The 21,185-nt window shown below is 44.3% G+C and overlaps 1 protein-coding gene across 3 annotated transcripts in view; it reads right to left on the reverse strand.

Annotated features, from left to right (window-relative positions):
- The window catches only part of PDLIM5 (PDZ and LIM domain 5), an 86,930-nt gene extending 66,550 nt beyond the window's left edge, over window positions 1–20,380 (reverse strand). The window contains exons 1-2 of one of the 3 annotated variants that reach the window (XM_038136546.1): window positions 20,231–20,380; window positions 17,217–17,352 (exon numbers count right to left, since the gene is read on the reverse strand). In XM_038136546.1, the coding sequence (XP_037992474.1) occupies window positions 17,217–17,312 (96 nt within the window). In that variant the 5' untranslated portion in view covers window positions 17,313–17,352; window positions 20,231–20,380. The remainder of the gene's footprint in view (window positions 1–17,216; window positions 17,353–20,230) is intronic. The other 2 variants (XM_038136547.1, XM_038136548.1) reach the window with 2 other exon arrangements.
- Window positions 20,381–21,185: the final 805 nt, after the last annotated feature.

Here is a 21,185-nt window from a genome sequence, read left to right on the forward strand (position 1 = left end):
CTTTATGTTGTAGTGCTTTTGAATAGTATCACAAATTTATAATTCAAGCAGTATATTTCCTACATATACTCAAGAAAAATTCAGGTTACTATTACACACTGTCTACTTATTCCAACATTTCCTCACAATCTTGCCTGCAATGCTCCTTCCCCTATTAACAAGGGCTTCCCCCACACGAAACATATTTCATAGAAGAGCAGCAAACACAAGAAGCAAATAATCTTTGTGGAGTAATACAGAATTTTCACCAGCTAAAGTCTGGTCTCCCCCAAACCAGAAAAAAAAAAAAACAGTGAAGCTGCCCCAGGAGAGGGGACCTCATCAATGTTATCTAAGTATCTAAAAGGGGAGTGCTAAGAGGATGGAGCCAGGCTCTTCCTAGTGGTGCCAACTGATAGGACAAGAAGTGACAGGCAGACACTGATGCACAGGAGGTTCCAACTCCTGAATAGTAAGAACTTCTTAACTGTTCAGGGGATTGAACACTGGAGATTGCCCAGAGAGGGTGTGGAGTCTCTCTCACTGAAGATATTCAAGAACAGGATGCAATCCTGTGCCATGTGCTCCAGAACTGCTTGAGCAGGGAGGCTGGACCAGATGACCCACCGTGGTCCCTTCCAACCTGACCCATTCTGTGACTCTGAATCCTTGAAAGACAAAGGAAGCTCAAAACTTTCTTCATTAAAGGGCCTATCCACATAGCATGGAAGTTTGGACTCAACCCGCTTCTGACAGACAAATTACAGAAATAATACAACATCCAAAATCCTGTACTTCACCCATCAGAAGATGTATTCATCCATCTTCTTCATCTGGAATACCGCAAGCAGAAGAGACCCTCCACACACAGCTCTCTACCTCATTATTTCAGTACTGCACCAAACAGCTTGTTCACATTTGCACATTCAATACTTGGAGAAAAGCAATTACCAGCTCAGTTCTCATCTTAAAGCTTGGAGAGACCTTGTTCAGTGCTTCTGTCAAGTCAAGAAATTCACAAGGCTGGTGCTTGCTCTGCCCACTCCTCCCCACACTGCCAGAAGTGGCTCTGTGGCATAGTGGGGGACGTGTTGCCTCTCTGCCTGCAACACCCCCCATCTCAGTGTTTAAGGAAGTCCTGAGCAAGAAATTCCCACACACATCCATTGAAAGCCTTCTCCGTCTTTTAACATTCCATGCCTGCTGCAACTTGCAATGCCTTGTGAAAACTAATAGAAATATACTTCCCCCAGAGCACAATCTGTCAGAGGATAATTCATTTAGGACTTGGCTAAACGAGTTTCAGGGCACCATGGGCTTCCTGGAAGGCAGGAAGACTTATTCAATTATTCCACACACTACCATTACCACGGCTTTCGCTTTGCATATGCTGACACCAGAAGCTGGAGCCACCATTAATAATCAGACAATTTAACCGATTTACTTTCCTAACAGAGTAAAATTCTACCACACAGGCCATGTACTGTTTAGTTCTGAAGATCTGCAGCAAGCCAGCTGCTCCGTAATTCACTTTCCTGTACCACATATCCACGAAACTGCATACACCATGTCCCAATAAAACAGCTTATTGACAGTCAACAACACTTTGGTCACTATGTAATTGATTTAAATACTTGAATTTGATGCACCATTTTAAGAAGTTTGGAGATTTGACACGTTGTCTGTTTAACTACACACACAACGCAGATTATAAGAGATCTGCAAAAATTTGTTTCGGACATTAGAAAAAAAAAACCAAACATGAGAAAAATATTTGGCACATCTCTGTGCCCAAAAGTCCTGAAATATTTATAATGCTACTTGACCAGCCAGCGCTGCCACCCTCACACATTCAAAAACCATGAGTCAGGCCCTAGAAATAAGTAGTGCTTTTTAATCTCACAGTTTTACTGCCAAGATACACTCTGAGGTTTTGCTGGGTTTTCCAGCTTACTTTTCTTAAATCTGCAATGCAAGACCAAAGGATTATCTTGATGTTTTACACTGAATTCAGATTTTGATACTAGCACATTGATACAAAGGACTGGGAGCTTAAAAGCAACCCCCTGCAATGTTCCCCTCCCAAAAATTCACAGTTCCTTTGACACTCAAGAACAGCAGCAGCAAAAGTAACTGATTTCCTTCATAATCTTGACTGCAGTGATTTTGGAAAGGCTGCTTTAGGATTATCTCTTCAACATGCAGGAAGACAGCAAGAAGTTGAAGACAGCTATGTGTGGGCCTGATTAACATCCAGATGAGGTTACTGGTGCATATCACAAAGCACATCCTCCTCTTCATGGGAGGACTAGCAAAATTAACTCAGATCTGGTGCGCCACAGTGAGGCCCCTCTGATGACACAGATTTTGGCTCCGTTTTATTCAAGCCTTGCAACAACCTTTACTCTTCCTCCCAGTGTGAATAAAAGGGATGGGGGAATGGCCAAACTGGTATCTTCTGTGTGCTTTTTAACCAATACTTTGCTTGTAGACTCCATTTATTAATGAACAGAGATCAAGCCAATGAAGTTGCTACCTTCTTTATGCCATCATATTGTAACACATCTATTGTCTATCACATTGTAACAGCCTCATGGGCAAATGACACCTAAACTCCCTCCGATCTCCTGAATCAGAATGGCCTGAGGCAGCTGAGGGAAGGAAGCCATTAGCATTGCCATGATGTTGGGAACACCGAAGGGATCTTGTGGCAGGCTCCAAAAGACAGCCCCACACGCTGGGCAGCAAGAAACTGGAACACATAGTTGAGTCATGCCCAGGAAGGTCAAGAATCTGTCAGGAAACTAAAAGCCAGAATACATCTCTAGACCCACTTCTCCACCTCAAATGTAACACCAGCTACAGAATTTCCCCTGGAAGCCTGCAGTGCATTTTGGTTTGGAAACCCAAAGCATGCACATGCTGCTGACAGTATTTATTCAGGAATCCAGGGGCACCCAGTTGCTCATAAAAGAGCAGCTTGTTTCTTGATGCTGAAGCATTTCCTGTAACTGCACCGATAAAGCAAAAGCTGTACAGCCCTGCTTTTCTGGTAACAGAAACCCAGTGCTGGGCACAGTAAACCGAGGACATACTGGCTTTATAACCATCCTTCTCCTTCCCATTTTTCCGTACTGTGCCAGTCCTTGCCAGAGGATGGCACAGTACGGAAAAATGGGAAGGAGAAGGAGAATTACAGACTTGCAATTCAGTACTAATGCAATTCAAAACAGAGACAAGCTATCCCTATAGCTGCTTACATCACCTGCTTTACTGAGTCCAAAGCTCTTATCATTTGTCACTTGGAGATCTCTGACAAACATACTATATATTCACTAGTTTTCTAAGTTTTTAGCTTGTGATTTTTTTGGTTCCTAGTTCTTGCTCCCTTTATTCCTATCCCTTGATTTGCTTTATGAATCCTAAGCCCTACTAGCATCACAGGTAATAATGGATTCTGAACAGCATTTCTCTTTAATGATAACTAAGAGCAAAAACTCCTGGTAGAATTATTTCGGTGGTAAGGCAAAAGAAAGCTAAGAAAAGGAAAGGCAAAACTTAAAAGCAGTACAAATCGTGTTCTTGCAATACTACCTTCCTCTGTCCGATAAAACAGGCAACCAACTAAAGGACTCAAACCTATTCAGCAGAAACTGAAAAAAATGGCACCAGAAAACCAACTCTGATTCAGTTTGAGCAGTTAGCTATCTTAAATACTGAAGTGAGGTTATTTCCTAATTCATAATGCCCATTGTTATGCACAATGTTTCCTAGAATTGACACTAACATTACTTAAATGTCATTGCACTTAAGTCTAAACTATTTGCATGCCACCCCTCTCAAGTGTATACTTTCCCAGAAGCACAGCAGTTACACATTCCACTGTGCTCATCTTTATCCCCTCACTCTGGGTAGTATTCTTCTTCATGAGGAATTCCCCCTTGTGAGGCCTTATCTCCCATATCCAGCCCCCTTCCAAGTCATACAGAAATTTCTCTCTGTATGAGAGGAATGAGGAATAAGGAATAAGGAATAAGAGGCTGATTAGGTAATCATTATCAGGGCAAAGTGGGACAGGAAAACCTCATCTTGTGCCCTGGAAATATGTTCCTTGCTAAAGAAATGGAATTCTGAAATGGAATGTAGAAAGCAGGAATGGGAAAATTAGGACATGCAATTAAGAAGGGAAAAAAAGTACAGAGTGAATGAGTGACAGAGCAGGCATTCAGAGTTAGCAGAAGCACTGGAGGCACTCCATCCTGTTGATGGGGACAGGAACCAGTTGACGTCAATGACTAAGGCATCCAAAATCCTGTACTTCACCCATCTGCCTCCATCCCAATGCCAAAAGCGTGCCTTACAATTGCAAGGAGGAGGCAGTGGGAGAACACCCCAGCAGTTTGGCCTTCCACAGTGGTAGGAGGTTACGAACTAAAGCATCAACACCAACTGCTTTGCCCAAAATCCTTCCTTGCACTGCTGTAATCAGAGTTTCCTGTGAGCAATTTCCATTTATTTCATCCCACACCATCCAGAACAGAGGAATGAACTGATCTGGGCTGTCAACTAAAACAGGAGCAGTTTTCATCAGTTCAGGTATCAAAACTAATTAATGAATGTAATTTTAAGTTTCAGTGATCAGCAGTTTGTACATTTTAAAGCTGAAGTGGAGATGTGTCAACAGAGGAAAATACTCCCACAGAAGAGCTACTCCACTGGCCAGTATCACATTCCCTCTGACATAAAAGGGATGGTAATACTTTTATCCAGAGAGATAGTGCAAGAATTCAAGCCTCCAAGCTTTAAGCACACACCTCATAGAAACCATCTTTAGGTTTTCACATTGAAAGTGAATTGCATTTCTAGACATTTACACAAAATTTGTTCTTTTAGTCAAAAAAACCTACTCATCTGTATTTCGTTCATAAGCTCAATTATTTAACCAGCAGTTCAGAAGTTTTACAAAACTACCCAAAAAAGGACATGCTCTCAGGGTAGTAATCTCTAGCTTTAAAATTATAACTTATGCAATAATTGCATACTGCAAAGAGAAAAGGGGAGCATCTCTACATTTCCAGGACAAGAGTTAGCACTACTAAAGCACTTGATTTACTGATGGAATTTGGCTGTCTGGTAAAGGCCTGTTTCTATGCGAGTTCTCTGGATGCCATACAAACATCTCTGCTAGTCAGTTCTCTTAGGCTAACAATCACTGGCTCATGCATCTTTGAGACAAAGTAAAAAGTTGTCTGGGAAAGGCCAACTGCCTCCTCCAAGCAAGTCTGTGCTTCTTTCTTCCTGGTAACAAGTCTGAAGAACCAAAACTGCAAGGTGCTGAGCCGTGATGTGCATCGACACAGGCTGAGCCGTGATGTGCATCGACACAGGCTGAGCCTTATGCAAGAGTCATCTTAAGGTAACAATTTATATGCCCACAATTGCACTTTTCCTTGAGTGTTTTTCCAGTGTCAAGGCCTGGGTTCTTAGCATTTACAGGATTACTATTGATTTGCATAATGCCAAACTAATTTAATTTGCAAATTATGCTCTCAAAGGAGATTTATGCAAGCCCCAGCTACAGTGACTTTTGATTCTAGCCAGCTGTCAAAATATGACAGCTGGAAAGTGGAGAGAAGAGAATGTATTCATAGCTGACAGAGGTTGTTATTTAATAAGCATTCAGTGGCAGTTTTCACAGCTTAGTATGCTGACAGACATGTCCTAGCAAGTCTGGCTTCGGCACTCCTAGCTGTACTGTCCCCAGGTATCTGCCACCACTCTGCCAGCAGACCCAGTTCCCGCGGCCAAGCCTGTTGGACTGAGAGAACCTCTGCTGCACCAGTCCCACCCACTATCCCTGCTTAAGGCACTCACAGAGGAAGAACTTCATCTGTGGGGTTGGCTTTAAGCTCCGTCACAAAAATGCAAGCACACGTTTTCGTCCGCCAACCTTCTTCAGCCAGTGAGTAGCACTGACGGGGGGGGGGGGGGGGGGGGGGGGGGGGCCAATTCACATCCAAGAGGACTATTTGGTACTACACAAGCTTATTCCCACTTTTGAGAGTGCCAATATTTGGGGAGGAAGGCCTTCCTCACACCTCTCAGCATTAAAAAAAGATTTAAAGAAGACAGGAACTCAGACAGCCAGGCAGGATGCAAAGCTCTCCAACCATTACTGCTTCCTTTGCAAGGCTGTTTGTGGCCCCTGATGACTATTTACATTACACTTGATCAAGTCATGACTCCAACAATCAGTGTGCCACAAAGAACTAGTGCACCATCCCCCAAGGTTGAATATACCCTGAACATATATTTTGGGGGTTGCCTTTTCATTTCTAAACAATTGCTAGCATACTACCAAAGAACACTCTCATTTGGTCTAGATTCAAAACACTGTGATTTGATGAGCAGCTGTAGAAAGCCAACAGAAGAACAGTCTGAAATTCAACAAAGGCTACTGCAGGGAAGAACAACCCCATGCAGCAGCACAGACTGGGGGCTGATCTGCTGGAGAGCAGTTCTGTGGAGAAGGACCTGGGGGTCATGGTGGACACCAAGCTGTCCATGAGCCAGTAGTGTGCCCTGGGAACCAAGAGGGTGAAGTGGATCCTGAGCTGCATTAGGACAAGCATGGACAGCAGGTCGAGGGGAGTGATCCTGCCCCTCTACTCAGTCCTGATGAGGCACATCTGGAGTGCTGTGTCCAGTTCTGGGCTCCTCAGGACAAGAGGGACATGGAGCTCCTGGAGAAGGTCCAGTGGAGGGTGACAAAGATGATCAAGGGACTGAAGCATCTCTCAAAACAGGAAAGGCTGAGGGAGTTGGGCCTGTTCAGCCTCAAGCAGAGATGACCAAGAGAGGACCTCACCAATGTCAGAAACTGTTGCATAGGAAGTTCCACATGAATGCGAGGAAGAACTTCTCTAGTGTGGGTGTAACCAAGCACTGGAACAGGTTGCCCAGAGAGGTTGCAGCATGTCCCTCACTGGAGATATCCAAAAACCGTCTAGACACAAGCCTGTGCCATGTGCTCTGGGATGACACTGCCTGAGCAGGGAGGTTGGACACTGTAGTCCTTTCCAGTCTGACCCATTCTGTGATTCTATGAATTTATCAAGAGGTCTTTGATGTTTAAAGCTTTACAAGGCTTCCATTTCCCTATTGGTCTAATAAAAGCAAGCCAAATCCAACCTCCACAAGCTCTGTTGGTTTGTGAATCTCCACTGACTTTTTGTTTGCTTTTGTCCCTCCTTTTAAAGGCATTAGGTAAAGAAAATTAGAACAGCACAGAAGGTATTGTTCAGATACACGTGCAAATTGTAGAAAAACAATCCCATGAACCTTTTAACCCATATCTTCCACAATGTAATGCAAAGTCTAGAACCACAAAGAGAAGAGGTAGAAAACACTGGACTCAAAACTACACCTGGCTTTTCATGTATAAGATGCATATTAAATAGAAAAATCTTTAATAGGAGATGCACTGTGACCTTTGAGATTGAGCTGCTCTGCTTGGCAGAGGGAGCTTTTACACAGGAAAGCCCCTTTTGTTTTTCAAGGTTTCTGAACAAAATGTTCTATAGCTAGAGTTTCCACCAAAGTGATACAATCTTTTTAATAACAAAGATACAGCTCTGTGTGTGCATTTTTTATATTTACAGCATTTTGCCTTGGCTCTACAGAACTTCTTTTAAACAAATCTCAAATGATATTGCTATCAATACAGCATCATACTTAGAGACACTTGGATCATTTTCTCCACAGCCTGAATAAATTTTGGGTGCAAGAATAACTAAACATAATCCAATTACATTCATAAATACAAAGGTTAAATTAGGAGGGAATCTTACCCTCCTGAAACTGATGCACTCTACATTAATCCAGGCTTAGCATCTAAATCACTAGTCAGGTATTCAAAAGAACTATGAAATAATTAGCACAAATAAAATTTTCTGTTGCCTTCCCAGGGCAAGTACTTCACATTGTTTTACTACTTGTCAGGGAAAAAACTAGATACTGAGTTAGATCATTCCTTAATATAGCCCAGGATAAGTCAAACTTCTTTCATATCCAGTTAACATGCAAACCATTTGACCTTTCCAACAGGAGTACTAGAGACCTGGCAAGATCTACTTTTTAGCCTATGGGACTTCACACAAGGCATTACATTTTACTTTAGGGCTTTGCTACAGGCACAGCTGACAGCAGTTGCAAGAGTTCATTCGTTCAAATACTTTCAACTATCTCTTGTATTTACATCTACTAAGCTTAACTGTTTAAGCTGAAGTTTCAAATAAAAAAGTAACTCAAAATGAGAAAAAACTGTAACGCTAATCCATAGTGGTAAAATATTATGGACTATTCCACTTGAAACTTTCTGTTCTACAAGTCTCTGTGCTCTGTGGCTACTTACTCAGTAGTTTTGGTGTAAAGTACAGTTTTTGGTGCATCACTTTATTAATATGCTTAAAGGGTGTGTACCATGATAAGATCATTGACTTACTGCATGTCATTTTGTCCCCATACTACCTCTCTACTCGGGATAGCATAACCAAGCAGCTACACAAAACTGCACCAGTGTCTTGAAGCAACAAAAGATGAAAAGCTACTGTGTGTGGGACACCACCCGAGTAACTGACAGTGTTGAAAGCTGAGCAATTAAAGAAGCAAATAAATGGGAAAAGGGAGGGAACCCATATCTGCTCTTCTAAGAAAAGACAGTACCTCTCTTCTGCAAATTCATCTTGAGGACCTCACATAGCAAGGGAACCTGCAGAGGTACTTCTGTCATATTTTCACTGCTGTCACTGCCCTGAAGACTTGAGTCATTCAAGTCTTCAGGAACACTGGCCTTAGCATTGGCCTCCATACCTCCTGTCTCTATTCTTGTAACAGCCACCTGTAGAAGCAAACTAACTCGACAGAACAATGGGCTGAGGCCAACTGAATGAGGTTTGACAAGGAGAAGTTCCCGTGCTTGGATCACAACAACCCGTGAAGTGCGACAGGCTTGAGGCAGAGTGGCTGGAAAATGGCCCAGTGGAAGAGGACCTGGGGATGCTGGTTGAGAGCAGCTGAACATCAGCCAGTGTGTGCCAAGAAGGCTAATGGCATCCTGGCTTGTGTCAAAACCAGCGTGGCCAGCAGGACCAAGGAAGGGATTGTACCCCTGTACTCTTAACTGCTGGGGCCACACCTTGAATCCTGTGTCCAGTTTTGGGCCCTCATAACAAGAAAGACACTGAGGTGCAGGAGAGTGTCCAGAAAAGGGCAAGGGAGCTGATGAAGGGTCTGAAACACAAGTGTCATGGGGAGCAGTGGGGGGAGCCAGAGGTGTTTAACCTGGAGGAAAGGAAGCTCAGGGGGACCTTATTGCTCTCTACAGCTACCTGAAAGGAGGCTGTAGTAAGGTGAGTCAGCTTCTCCCAACAAACAAGAAGGACAAGAGGAAACGGCCTCAAGTTGTGCCAAGGGAGATTTACATCAGATATATAGAAAATTCTTCACCAAAGGGGTTATTAAGCATTGGAACAGGCTGCCCAAGAAAGTGGTTAAGAAAGTTGTTGAGTCACCATCCCTGGAGACATTTAAAAGATGTGTAGATGTGGCACTTCAGGACATGGTTTAGTGATGGACTTGGCACTGCTGAGTTAGTGGTTGGACTCAACAATCTTATAGGACTTTTCCAACCTAAAAGATTCAATGATTCTATTCCTCATATTTGTTCAGACTAACCTCAGCCTCAATTTTCATTTTTTATGACCACTGGCAGGAAGAATATCACCTTTCCCATATTTCCACTGCCTTAGGCATATGAGAAACAGTTTTCTCTCACACTTTTCCTTATATTGGTAACATATGAAATCTATTCTTAAAAAGTCAAAACAAATAATAATTAAAAAGAAAAAAAGCCAACAATGTTATCTCCTGGCTCCATACCAAAGCCAAACAAACAAACCTTTCAACACCATGTCTCTTCTCACAATGCCTTTTGATAGCCATTGGCCAATGAATAATGAGAAAAACAGTTACACTAAAAATAGCATCTCCAAATGGTGGGGAATTCGACAGAAGCTGTCAGTCCTCCAGGGTGAGATACTTGCAAAGAAAACATGCCTAATATTTTGCAGTTACTATTCAATAAATGCTCCTGTCTTTTGGCCTCCAGGGCGAGATACTTGCAAAGAAAACATGCCTAATATTTTGCAGTTACTATTCAATAAATGCTCCCGTCTTTTGGCCTCTAGAAGGACTGCCACTTTCACATCTGCTCTGACCATCTAATCAGAGTTTATATTTTCATTACATCTGTCTTTGAGAAGTAGACACTGCAAACAAATACTTTAGTTTTTCCATCATGAAATATTTAGCTTATATTCCTCATACTGTAACTAAACTGTCATTTATAAGGGAAAAAGAACCACCAGCATTTTTTAATGTAAAAAGAATGTGCTCACACATAACATCAGACATCCCTCGGCTACAAACTCTTTGGTTTCTTTTTTTCCCAGTACATCCAGACTCACTTTTGGTGGAATGACATCAGCAGAGGAACTGGTTTTTACAAAAATGTTCTTCCTACTCAGTCTGAAAAGGCTGTCTAACCAATAAGGTCACAAACAGAACAAGATGCAGACACTTTTCTTATGCCTCTTCTCCCCCACACCCTCCCTTCTTCCCAAGCCCACACACCAGTGCTGATCTGTCATTCTTTAAACCACACAGCAGAATAGTCAAGGGAAGGAAAACAAATGGTCAGAGGAAACAGCCCTTTTCCCAATTTTCAGCACAAAGATGTTAAACCATAGTGAGACAAGAGGCAGCTGGGAAATTACATCCGTACCAACAGACCTCTCTTTCCATCTTTAGGTTAAACCGAGGAGCTCTCTAAAGACAGTTGCTTGCAACTACACTAACTCTGAAGCACTAGCCAGCACTCTTAGGACTTTCAGAACACTTGCTCATACTAAACCACTTGTGCAGCTGGAACTTTGTAATTATCCAAAGGAAAACCTCTGCTCCTTCAGGACTCGGTGCACAGAGGATGTAGACTTTGGCACTGGTAGCTCATTTGTCATTGTCAGTATATTTTTCAGTAAACCACATCTTGTAAACAACATTAAACCGAACAGAACAACACTTCTTGCTTGATATCTTGGCAAACCCCATTCATTTCATAAGCACTGATAGCTCCTGTAAAATACAGTATTTGCTGCCCCAGAAGCAGCATCAGCAGGTACAGGCTGTGATGTCTGACAGCATCTCTGACCTGTGCCAGGAAGTTACAGAATTACAGAAAGAATGGGATTAGAAGGGATGTCTGAAGAGTATCTGGTTCAACCCTGCTGCTAAAGCAGGCTAACTTGTGACAGCTAGCACAGGATTGTGTCCAGGTAGATTTTGTTATTTCCAGAGGAAGAGACTCCACAGCCTGTCTCATCAGCCTGTTCCAGTGCTCTGCCACCCTTGAAATAAACAAGTTTTTCCTCATGTTGAGATGGAGCTTCCTATGTTTCAGTTTGTGTCTGTTGTTCCTTGTCCTGAGCACAGGCTATGTCATCTCCAGGTTCAACTCCCTTGGACTTTCCTCAAAAAGTGATGCTGCAGTCCCATACTCATCTTCACAGCCCTTTGTTGGATCCCTCCCAACATTTATTCATCTTTCTTGTAATGAGAAGCCCAGAACTGGGCACAGCACTCCAAATGCAGCCTCACCAGGCAGGTATCACACAGGAGCACAATCACATTGCTCTTCCTAACACACCCCAGGATACCGCCAGTCTTCCTGGCCACCAAGACACGCTGCTGGCTCATAAAGTTTGCTGTCCTCCAGGACCTCCAGGTCCTTCTTGGCAGAGCTGCTCTCCAGCAGATCAGTCCCCAGCCTGTGCTGGTGCACAGGGTTGTTCTTCCTCGGGCGCAGGACCCTGCATTAGTGTTCTGTTGAACTTCATTATATTCCTCTCTGCCTAATGCTCCCACCTGACCAGATTTTGCTGAATGGCAGCACAGCCTACCGGTATGTCAGCCGCTCTTCCCCGTTTTCTACCATCAGCAAACTTGCTGAGGGGACACTCTATCCCTTCACCCAGGTCACTCATGAATAAGTTTACCAGGACTGGACCCAGGATTGACTCTTGAGGAACACTGCTGGCTGCAGGCCTCTAATTAGACTCTGTGCCGTTGATCACAACCCTGAGCTCTGCCATTCAGCCAGTTCCCAGTCCACCTCAGCTGCAGCAGTGGAATGCATCTTCAGCTGCATTTTGCGCAAACCATCACAACTCAGTAACAAATCAACCCAGCACACCAATGCCAGCAGCTGCCAGCTAGGGTTTAGTTAGGAGCTCTCAGCAGCTTCCAGGATGAAGCGTAAAGTTACTGACACAATTATCACTGGCCAGGCCAGCAGTTCTAATGTTTCTCTCCTATTCACAAACCTGCTTGAAAGACTATTTCCCCAGCCCTCTATTAAAATAACTTATTTCATACTTACACAAAACTTAATTTTACTGGAAATGACACACACAGCCTAATAAAATAATTCACACAAACACAATGGCAAGAGGCTCAGCCAGACTCCAATCAGTCAAAGTTGACATGCTCCAGGGTCCACTCACAACATCATTTTCCTTAATTGTCTTCTCACTACTTTCACACATATTAATGACTTCCCAATACCAGCATAAAGAATGTCAGGATGCTCATGTGGGACGAATACTAAGCAGCTGTACAGCTGCTGTACATGCTGCTTGTGCTGTCCTTGCACATTCCCTACTTCATCCCAAGGTGGGCTGCTCTCCCACCTGCTCCTTGTGTGTACTTCTTTCCAACAGACTTATTATCATGAGTCTTCCGTCAACTATAAGCTTGCAACTTCAACACAAAAACATCCTTGAAATAGCTGAAATAATGAAAACTGAGAAGACTGCAAAACCAAGTGGTTATTTCTGAGGCAGGAGTAGTGTTTGTTTGTTTTGGGTATTTTGAGGAAGAAAAGTGATCAGTGAAGCAGAAAAAAAGCTGTGGGAAACACACTGAAAGAAGCTGCAGTAGAAAAACAGGGCTGCCAGTCATTTCAACATGACTGTATTCCATTTAATTCCTACAGCAAGAGAAAAACAAACGGCAAAACATCTTCTGAAAGACAATAGCTAAACCTGTGACCAGGATTCAACAAGAAAGTCACTTAAATATAGGAAAACATCTGATGCATTTGCATTAGATGGGTGGGTATATATTGCCTACAGACTATATTGATCTTCGAACCATAGCTTTGCTTGAGTATTTCCTTGTTTCTAGTCATAAATATTGCCATAAATCAGAGAGAAGTACCTTTAAGAGACTACACTACAAAAATTTTGATAAGCTACTAACATGTCAAGCACAAACCTCTCACAGGTCATTCCAAAATAATCAATACAGCATCAATACCAAACACCATTTACTTCAATCTGCAGAGGACAGCAGTTTTGACAGTTCTAATGTTAGTCATGATTACTGAGATTATTCTGGCTTTGTTAAAGCAGCATGGGGAACTAATCAGCACACCAAAAAGTAAAGCAACTATAATATTAATTCAAAGTTGAAAGAAGCATACATAGTTTTAAAAGCTACTGTGTTGCACTTAAATAACATAGATGTTGTAGATATGATTAACCCCAAATTCTGTAAATATAGAATTTAGCATGCCTAAGAGCCACTTCATGAATCCTACCTAGCAATATATTGGAGTACTTTATTTCCAAAACTGCATTTGTTCCTTCTACTGAACAAGAATAAACTCCTGCCCAAACAGATCTTCTCATCTCCTCTAGCTTTCCCTTTTTCAAATTTTTGCACCATAATATAGGTCTTGAAGGAATAAGGACAACAGTTGCTTCTTCAATTAATGTAAACCACCATGAGGAAACAGTAAGAACAGCAACTCAGAATAATCTAACTTGCACACCTGGGCTCTAGTAATTTCTGTATTCATCACTGCAGGCTAGCTGCTCACAGTTTGCAATCTCTAATTACACAAATGCCACCTCAGAATTCACTACCTGGAAGCCCTACAGTACACTTACAAGTGGCAGCATGAGCCACTTCAACACTTGGCTGTTAATAAACCTCAGCCCACCCTTTATCCCTTATTACTTTCAGAGCAACCTCCTTCCCACGGGCCCTTGCTTCATGGGAACCATACCGCCCATCACACTCCCACCACCGCGCCTGCCCCACATCAGCTTCCCGGTGTTAAATTCTTGACCTGTGCAATGGCACTCTGCAAGGCTCAGACAAGCGCATTCACCAGGCAGGGAGGAGGGCTAGGAAAAGCCATCCTGTTGAAGTCCAGCCAGAAAGAAGTTCACGAAACAAGTGCCACATGCATTTGTGTTATACGGGCATGTATATATGTCATGTACTCACAAATAACTATGTGCATACACGATATATGCTTACACTGCCATATGTAATAACCATCACATCACAGCAACCCCAGCATCACGTTTATTGCTTCCCATGAAATGTGTACAGCTGTATAATTAAACATAGCCATATTACAGCACTCAGCTATATAAAGTGGCTGGCATTACCCTGCAATAACTGTTGCTATTGGTTATGAAGTTCTGACTAGTCTGCAATATACTAATTTATGAAAAATCAAACACTACCCCTGAACTAATGTTAACCTTAGCTGACCATAAAAATTTCAGAATGACCATCTCAGAATTTCAACTAAAGGACACAAAACACCTTGTTGCCTTCAGAAGCAACAAGGAATACGCCCATTTAAACTGTATCCTGCTCAAAGCCAAGTGACTTACTAAAAACTTTCTTCAAGGAACTGTGAGACCTTAATTTGTTCAAATCATGAGTGAGGAGATTAACTTTTCAGATAAACATCTTTAGAAACCAGTGTATTCTCTGTGTTTCATAAACTACACTTTATTTAAACCTAATTTCAAGGAGTTTAAACTAAAGCAGGAAATTAGCCCTCAGCAGCACAGCACCCATCTTTAGCATCTAGAGGACAAATTAAAAACCAAACAAAACCAAAGAGTCCTTCTTGCCAAGGAACATAATTATGCTGTCTCATTACTGTTTTGCTAAAATAATTTAATTAGCAGCCTTCAGATACAGGAAGGAATTTATGCTACATCAGGAAAAGAACAGCTTGTGGGGGGTGAATTGTACACAGTGTTCTAGCATACCAGGAACATGGGTGTTGAATTCTTCCAGTAAAAACTATCGGGCCAAAGCTGGATTGGCATACCAGAACTAAGCTTTTTTTTGATCCAAAGGAGCGGGGGGGGGGGGGGGAATAAAAAAAAAAAAAAAAGCACCAGGCAGTCTAATATTTGAATACTTTTAACTGCAAGTAGGAAGACACAGTGCAGGAGTAGTGCTGAGGTGGAGATTGTGCTTCCCCTGCCATACACAAATTAAAGCTCCAAAACCACACCAGACTCCATCTTTCATTATGTTCTGCTCTTGTGGGCACTGACATTTGTCATTAGGGAATTCCATAACTGAGGCTTTTATAGGTAGCTCTTATGGCCAATTCCTCCAGACTACTTCGTGCGACAGCGAATTTGATTCCTGCAATAAAGTTGCAGTCTAGGCTAATTCCAACATATGTTTCCTCTTTTAGATGGGAAACCTCCTTACAGCAGGACTGCACTCTAGATCTCCAGGATAACAGAGGCCTGTACAAAAACAGGTATTACCCTTTCCCAAAGCTGGTTGTTTCGCATGGCTGACTGCCTAAAGTGCTTAACTGCTCTCAGTATCAAGCACAAGGACCCTGTGCAGGCAAGCTCCTGTGCCTTTGTAAATCCTTGTCATGAAAGCCCTTGTACCATCAAATCAGTAGAGTTCCATCCATATCCCCACTTCAAATTTCTCATTAGTGTACAAGTAACCAGCTACTGAACAAGAAACTGAATTACAGTTCAGCTTTAAAGTCCCTGCAATCCAGGAATACACTGCTTTTTGTAACCCCTTAATGTCTCAGATATTAACTGTCTGAATTGGTACACAGGCATTTCTATAGCTCTGCAGTCTATTTTAGCCATATAAAAGGAATTTTTCAGAGCCAAACTGTACTTTAATTTCACCAGCATAATCCTCCAATGGATAAGATAAGCCAAGACTAAACGAACTGGAAGTGTTTGAAACACTAGTTAAGATTAGCTAAAAATATCACCATGATGCATAAACCCAAATAGAAACCTGCTCCATCTCCCAGGGCAGTATCAATTCTGCCATCCCAACAGGTGTAAAAAATAATTCATCTTTGTCACTAAACTCCATGAAAATGCAGAAGGGAGAGGAGAGCTGTTGACAGAGGAGGGGCCATTTGTATATAAATGATTCCACCTGGCTAGTCAGATTTAAAGGTGTCAGGGTACAGAGTCATCAAAAGCCCGTCCCTTCACCCAGAGATTTCCAGTGATCCTGGAAATTCAATACTGCAAAGTTTGTCCCTATATTTTATGTGCAAAGTGCTTCAGCCATCTGCAAAAGGCTTTGAAACTTAGCCCACACTGAAAGACAAGCCTTCCTGAAAACACAGTTTTAAAGTAGGAAACTAGTTAGACAGTGCTGGGTACAAAGATCATATTTGTTTTGACTTAGTTCCTCAAATCCTTTGAATACCAGTTCAGAGCACATACTCTATAAAACACTCATGAGAAACTGGCACGTTCACTCAGGCACATATTGATGAACTGCTATTTACAACTACTGTCATTTAAGTACATTTTTATTACAATTGGGAGGATTTGTAATAACAGACGCCACAAGATCATGGAGCAGCTAAGAGCTGCGGAATAAACAAGTGTAACAGGAGCGATTTTCCCCCACTGCTTCCCATTTGAAATGCACGGGCTCAGCCCAGCAAAGTAAATTGCTTGTTTCCTGTCAGCCTTCAACCTCTGCATCTCTATTTTCTATTTGGGAACAGGGAAGGGAATTTGAGGGTAATTTCTTTTGTTATTTGAATAAACAAATGCAGATAAAACAAGCATTTCAAATGAACAAGTCCTTCCTAAACTAACTTTCTTGGAGCCTTTATACAATCAAGATTTATCTTGTCCTCTCTATCCCTCCCTCCCTGACCCCCAACAGTCCTCCATGCCACAGGGCAAGTCGAGCCCCAGTGTCTATAATTAATGGCTTTGTCTGAAGGTTGTGGGTTGGCCACAGCACAACAGATACCCACATGCAGGAAAAGAAGCAAATGCACTTACTCGAGAGATAGACAGAGGCACATTGAAATCCTTGCCCCCTTGAAGCCTGAAACCCCAGGGAGCCGGCCCGACCAAAGACACGCTGTAGTTGCTCATGATGTTTAGTATTCACGGACCAAATCCAAAGAACTGATGCCTGCAGAAGAGGATTAGAGATTTAATTTAAAGATGATAAAAACAAAAGGCACTGTCTGCAATTTTGAAAAGCTTCTTTCTTTGGCTGTATTCCCCTCCCCCCAAAACAGCCAAAAACCCCACATCAGGTCTGTCATGACTTGTGCTTTTATTTCCCATATGCTGTTTCCCTCCAAAGTTTAGGAAGAAACAGAATTTGGAGAACTGCCGCTGCCAAAATGTTTGACAACTCCTTTTTACCAACAAAACACTGCATGGGGCAGGGGTGGTAAAATCATGCAGCATTAAAGCTCAGCTTAAAAAAAGTCAATATTGAGACAAGCATGAATTGATAGCATCCCTTAAGCCGAAGAATGGAAGACATTAGCACTACTAGCACATTCATTTCTAACAAAATTAGTATCATATGCTGCCCTGTCATCAGCTCAAAGCTTATTTCTAAACACAACAACGCCAAAAGCATCACAACTTTGCAGTTAGTCAGAGGAAAATAAAGTCCCTGAGACTTTCTTATTTTATAGCATAGCTTCATAGTGGCAAAACAACATTACAGACGAGACAGGTATTAAAACCAACCCCCAAAATGAAAGCTGTGAACTAAAGCAAAATATCCACAGTCACGATTCAATGCTGAGAAAGCAAAACCCAAGCATCTCCCTCTCCACAAGTGTGGCTAACAAATTACCTTTAAAAGGCAACTGAGATATTCAAGCGCTGTTCAGCGTCAAAGATAAGGGCTTCAGCTCCACCTCAGCTAAGTAGTGTTACAATGACATCTTAGGTAGTGGATGCCGTCTATTTTTGTACGGTTGAAGCCCGGCAGGAGCACACCAGGGCAGGCTGGTGTAAGACTACACCGGGGCACAGCCAGATTCCATACTCATATAGGGACATTTAAGGTGGACCTTCAGCCAAGCAGCAGCAAGCGGCTGCAAACCCCACCAAACTCTGAAAGACCCGGTTTTGGCTGTCCGCACACTGCAGGGGGCCGCGTTAGTTTCTCAAAGGCGGTGGATTTTTCCAAATGCAGCCCACCCACAAAGAGCATGAGAGCAGGGCTGTCGCACAGCCCCCATCGACGAGAGGATGTCACTTCCCAAGAGAGTCATCCACAACACACGTTTTTGGGTTCACCTGCCAAAGCAGCAGAGATCCACTTCAGACTTTTTTCTAAATCAATCAGTGAACTTTATTCACACCGACGGCCACTCAGGTAATCAGAACAGGGCTACTGGCATTAGACAGCACGATATATATATATATATATATATATATATATATATATATATATATATATTAGGAAGCAGAATTTGGAGCTTGTACCAGAGGTGCCTGGGTAACTGGGCCATTCCCAACCCACCACGCCCTGCAGTCATCCAGCAAAGGGGCAGCTCTGACCCCAGGCGCTGACTCAACCCACCCTTAAAAACCTCGACAAGCAACAGGGAACAGAAGGGGAAGCACACAAGATTGAGCTCTCCCGAGGCTAAAGAGGAAGAAAAGTCCCCGCCAAGTTCCAGCTAGGATTCTTAGGAGGCTTGCTCACCACTAAAGTGAGAACTAAGCTGTTTAATTGCCCTGTGCACAGAATTCCTTTAAAAAGAGGATCTGAATTAGTCACAGATTTCTTTCTGCATAAAAATACGCACTCGGTTCACTCCCGCTAAATGAAAACCACTGCAGTGACAGGTCACTGTAAATTATGAGGCAGATAGCAAGCCACATCGACTGACCAGAAACCAGCATACAGTACAGATGTTTCACACAGCTGAGCAGGCTTTACCTGGCAATTGAAACTAAAGCACCTGTGTAGCTTTTTTCTTTTTTTTTTTTTTTTTTTTAACTAAGCACCAGCTAGTTATAGCTATAGACTAAGGAAAAATAATGAATTGTGTTAGGAATTGATACTATTCTTTTTCATTTGTAGCAACTAGACACTGGAGGGAAAAAACTGCGCTCTGCAATACCGTGCATCACACTCAGCATCACTCATCTTTCCTTTCTCAGCCCCTTAATTCTGGTATATCTGCACCTCTAGCTTGACAGATACGCCAGGAAGGAATGGCAAACAAAGAAGACCCGCTCCAAGTTTTATTCAACAAATTTCTTAAAATGTGCCAGGGCAACAGCTAAAGGGAAACACCGCGAACCACCAACTTCGCTTCACGTGCGGCGCATTGTGCAAACAAACCGGCTAAGGGTGAAATCCTGCAACCGTCCTTTAGACGATCAAACGCTCGGCGGACCTGCGTCTGGAAGGGGCAATTTCAAATCCTCGGCCGGAACGCCGGCCAGGGCACGGAGCCGCCAACCCCGCCGCTCCCAGCGGGGCCCTCCTGCCCCGGGGCGGCCGGGCCGGAGGAAGCGGCGCGGGCAGCGCCAGCACCGGCCCCCGCACACCCCAGCAGCCCGCTCTGCCCACCTTCCCAAGACGAGGAGCCCCACGGCCAGCGCAGGCTGCGGACCAGAACTCCACCCAGGAGCGCTCGGTCTCGGCTCCAGGCACTCCCACTGCCGCTCCAAGGGCACCCTGCATGCAGCCCCGCGGGCGCCCCAAAGCCCGGGGAGCGGGGCACACCGCAGCCCGGTGCCCGAGCAGCGCTCCGGGCACGGCAGCGCTCGGCGGAGGGCGAGGAGCCCGGCAGGTGTCCCGCAGCCCGGGCTCCCCGAGGCGCTGCCCCGGGGCCGGGCCGCGCCCCCCGGCACCCCGGCCGGGCGCTCCGCCACCACGGCAAGCTGCGCGCCCTGCTTAGAGAAGTTAAATGAAAGGAAAATAAGCACCGAGGAGCTTTACAAACCGCGCCCAGCCCACTGACTTTTTGCCTAATTCCCCCCCCCCCGGGTATTTTCTGTTCGCTTTCTGCCGCCCCGGCACTCACCCGGCGGTGCGGCACAGCGCGGAGAGGCGAGGACACCGCAGCGCGTCTGCGAGGCGGCAGCTCCGTCCCCCCGCTCTTGTTTTCACTTCCGTCTCCCGCCGCTCCTCCCCTGGCCCGGCCCGGCCCAGCCCTGCCCTGCCGCCCCGGGACGGGGCTGCGGCCGGAAAGCTCGCGTGGTGCCCAGGTTTGCTGTGCTGTTTGATTTGTTTTGGTTGGTTTTTAACAGGGGAGCGCTCACTTTCGCCCCGCTTTGATTTACGCACACGCAGCTGCGGGCGCACCTGTGAGGCGCAAGGACGAGCGGGAAGAGGCCGCTCCCCGTGTGCCCGTCCTGAGGGAAGGGGCTGCGGTGCCGGGCAGGGATGGGGGGAAGCCGCGGGGACAGCCTGAAGCTGAGCAGGAGAGCCTACGAAGGGAGAGAGTTTGGCTGATTTAATGTGAGGAATGACAGGGATGTTCTCGCCTCCTGAGGACATCAAAGTGGGGGAACGGCGGCGAGGCAGAAGAGCTCTTGGAGCTGACAGAAGGCTGGCACAAGAACAAACAGGTACAGAGTAGCCATGCATAAGATCAGCTCCGAAATTGGAAGGGATCCGCCAGAAATTAAGGTCTCTGGCACAGCCTCGCTGTAGGAGTGGGTCCATTAAATGAACCAAGTTCTAAGGTGATGCTTGATCCTATCGTTATAGGACTAATTCTTTAACACGAGGACTGTCCAGCTGGGAATGCAGCTGAAAATCCGTGGAGCGGGGCAGGCTGGCTGGGACAGCACTGCTGGGCCTGCCTGCATCAGCGACCGCCGCTGCCTTGGGAAAGGTAGGAATAGGGCAAAGATGAAACAGCAGTGGTGCTTCAGAGTCACATTCAGCTGCACCTCACCTTGGTGAGGCTTGAGGTTCCTGCCAAACTTCTCATGCGACAAGAAGTCATTACAAGTAAAAATGGCTGTGAAAGA

This window comes from Motacilla alba, chromosome 4, assembly GCF_015832195.1.
Source record: "Motacilla alba alba isolate MOTALB_02 chromosome 4, Motacilla_alba_V1.0_pri, whole genome shotgun sequence".
NCBI classification, from domain to species: Eukaryota; Metazoa; Chordata; class Aves; order Passeriformes; family Motacillidae; genus Motacilla; species Motacilla alba.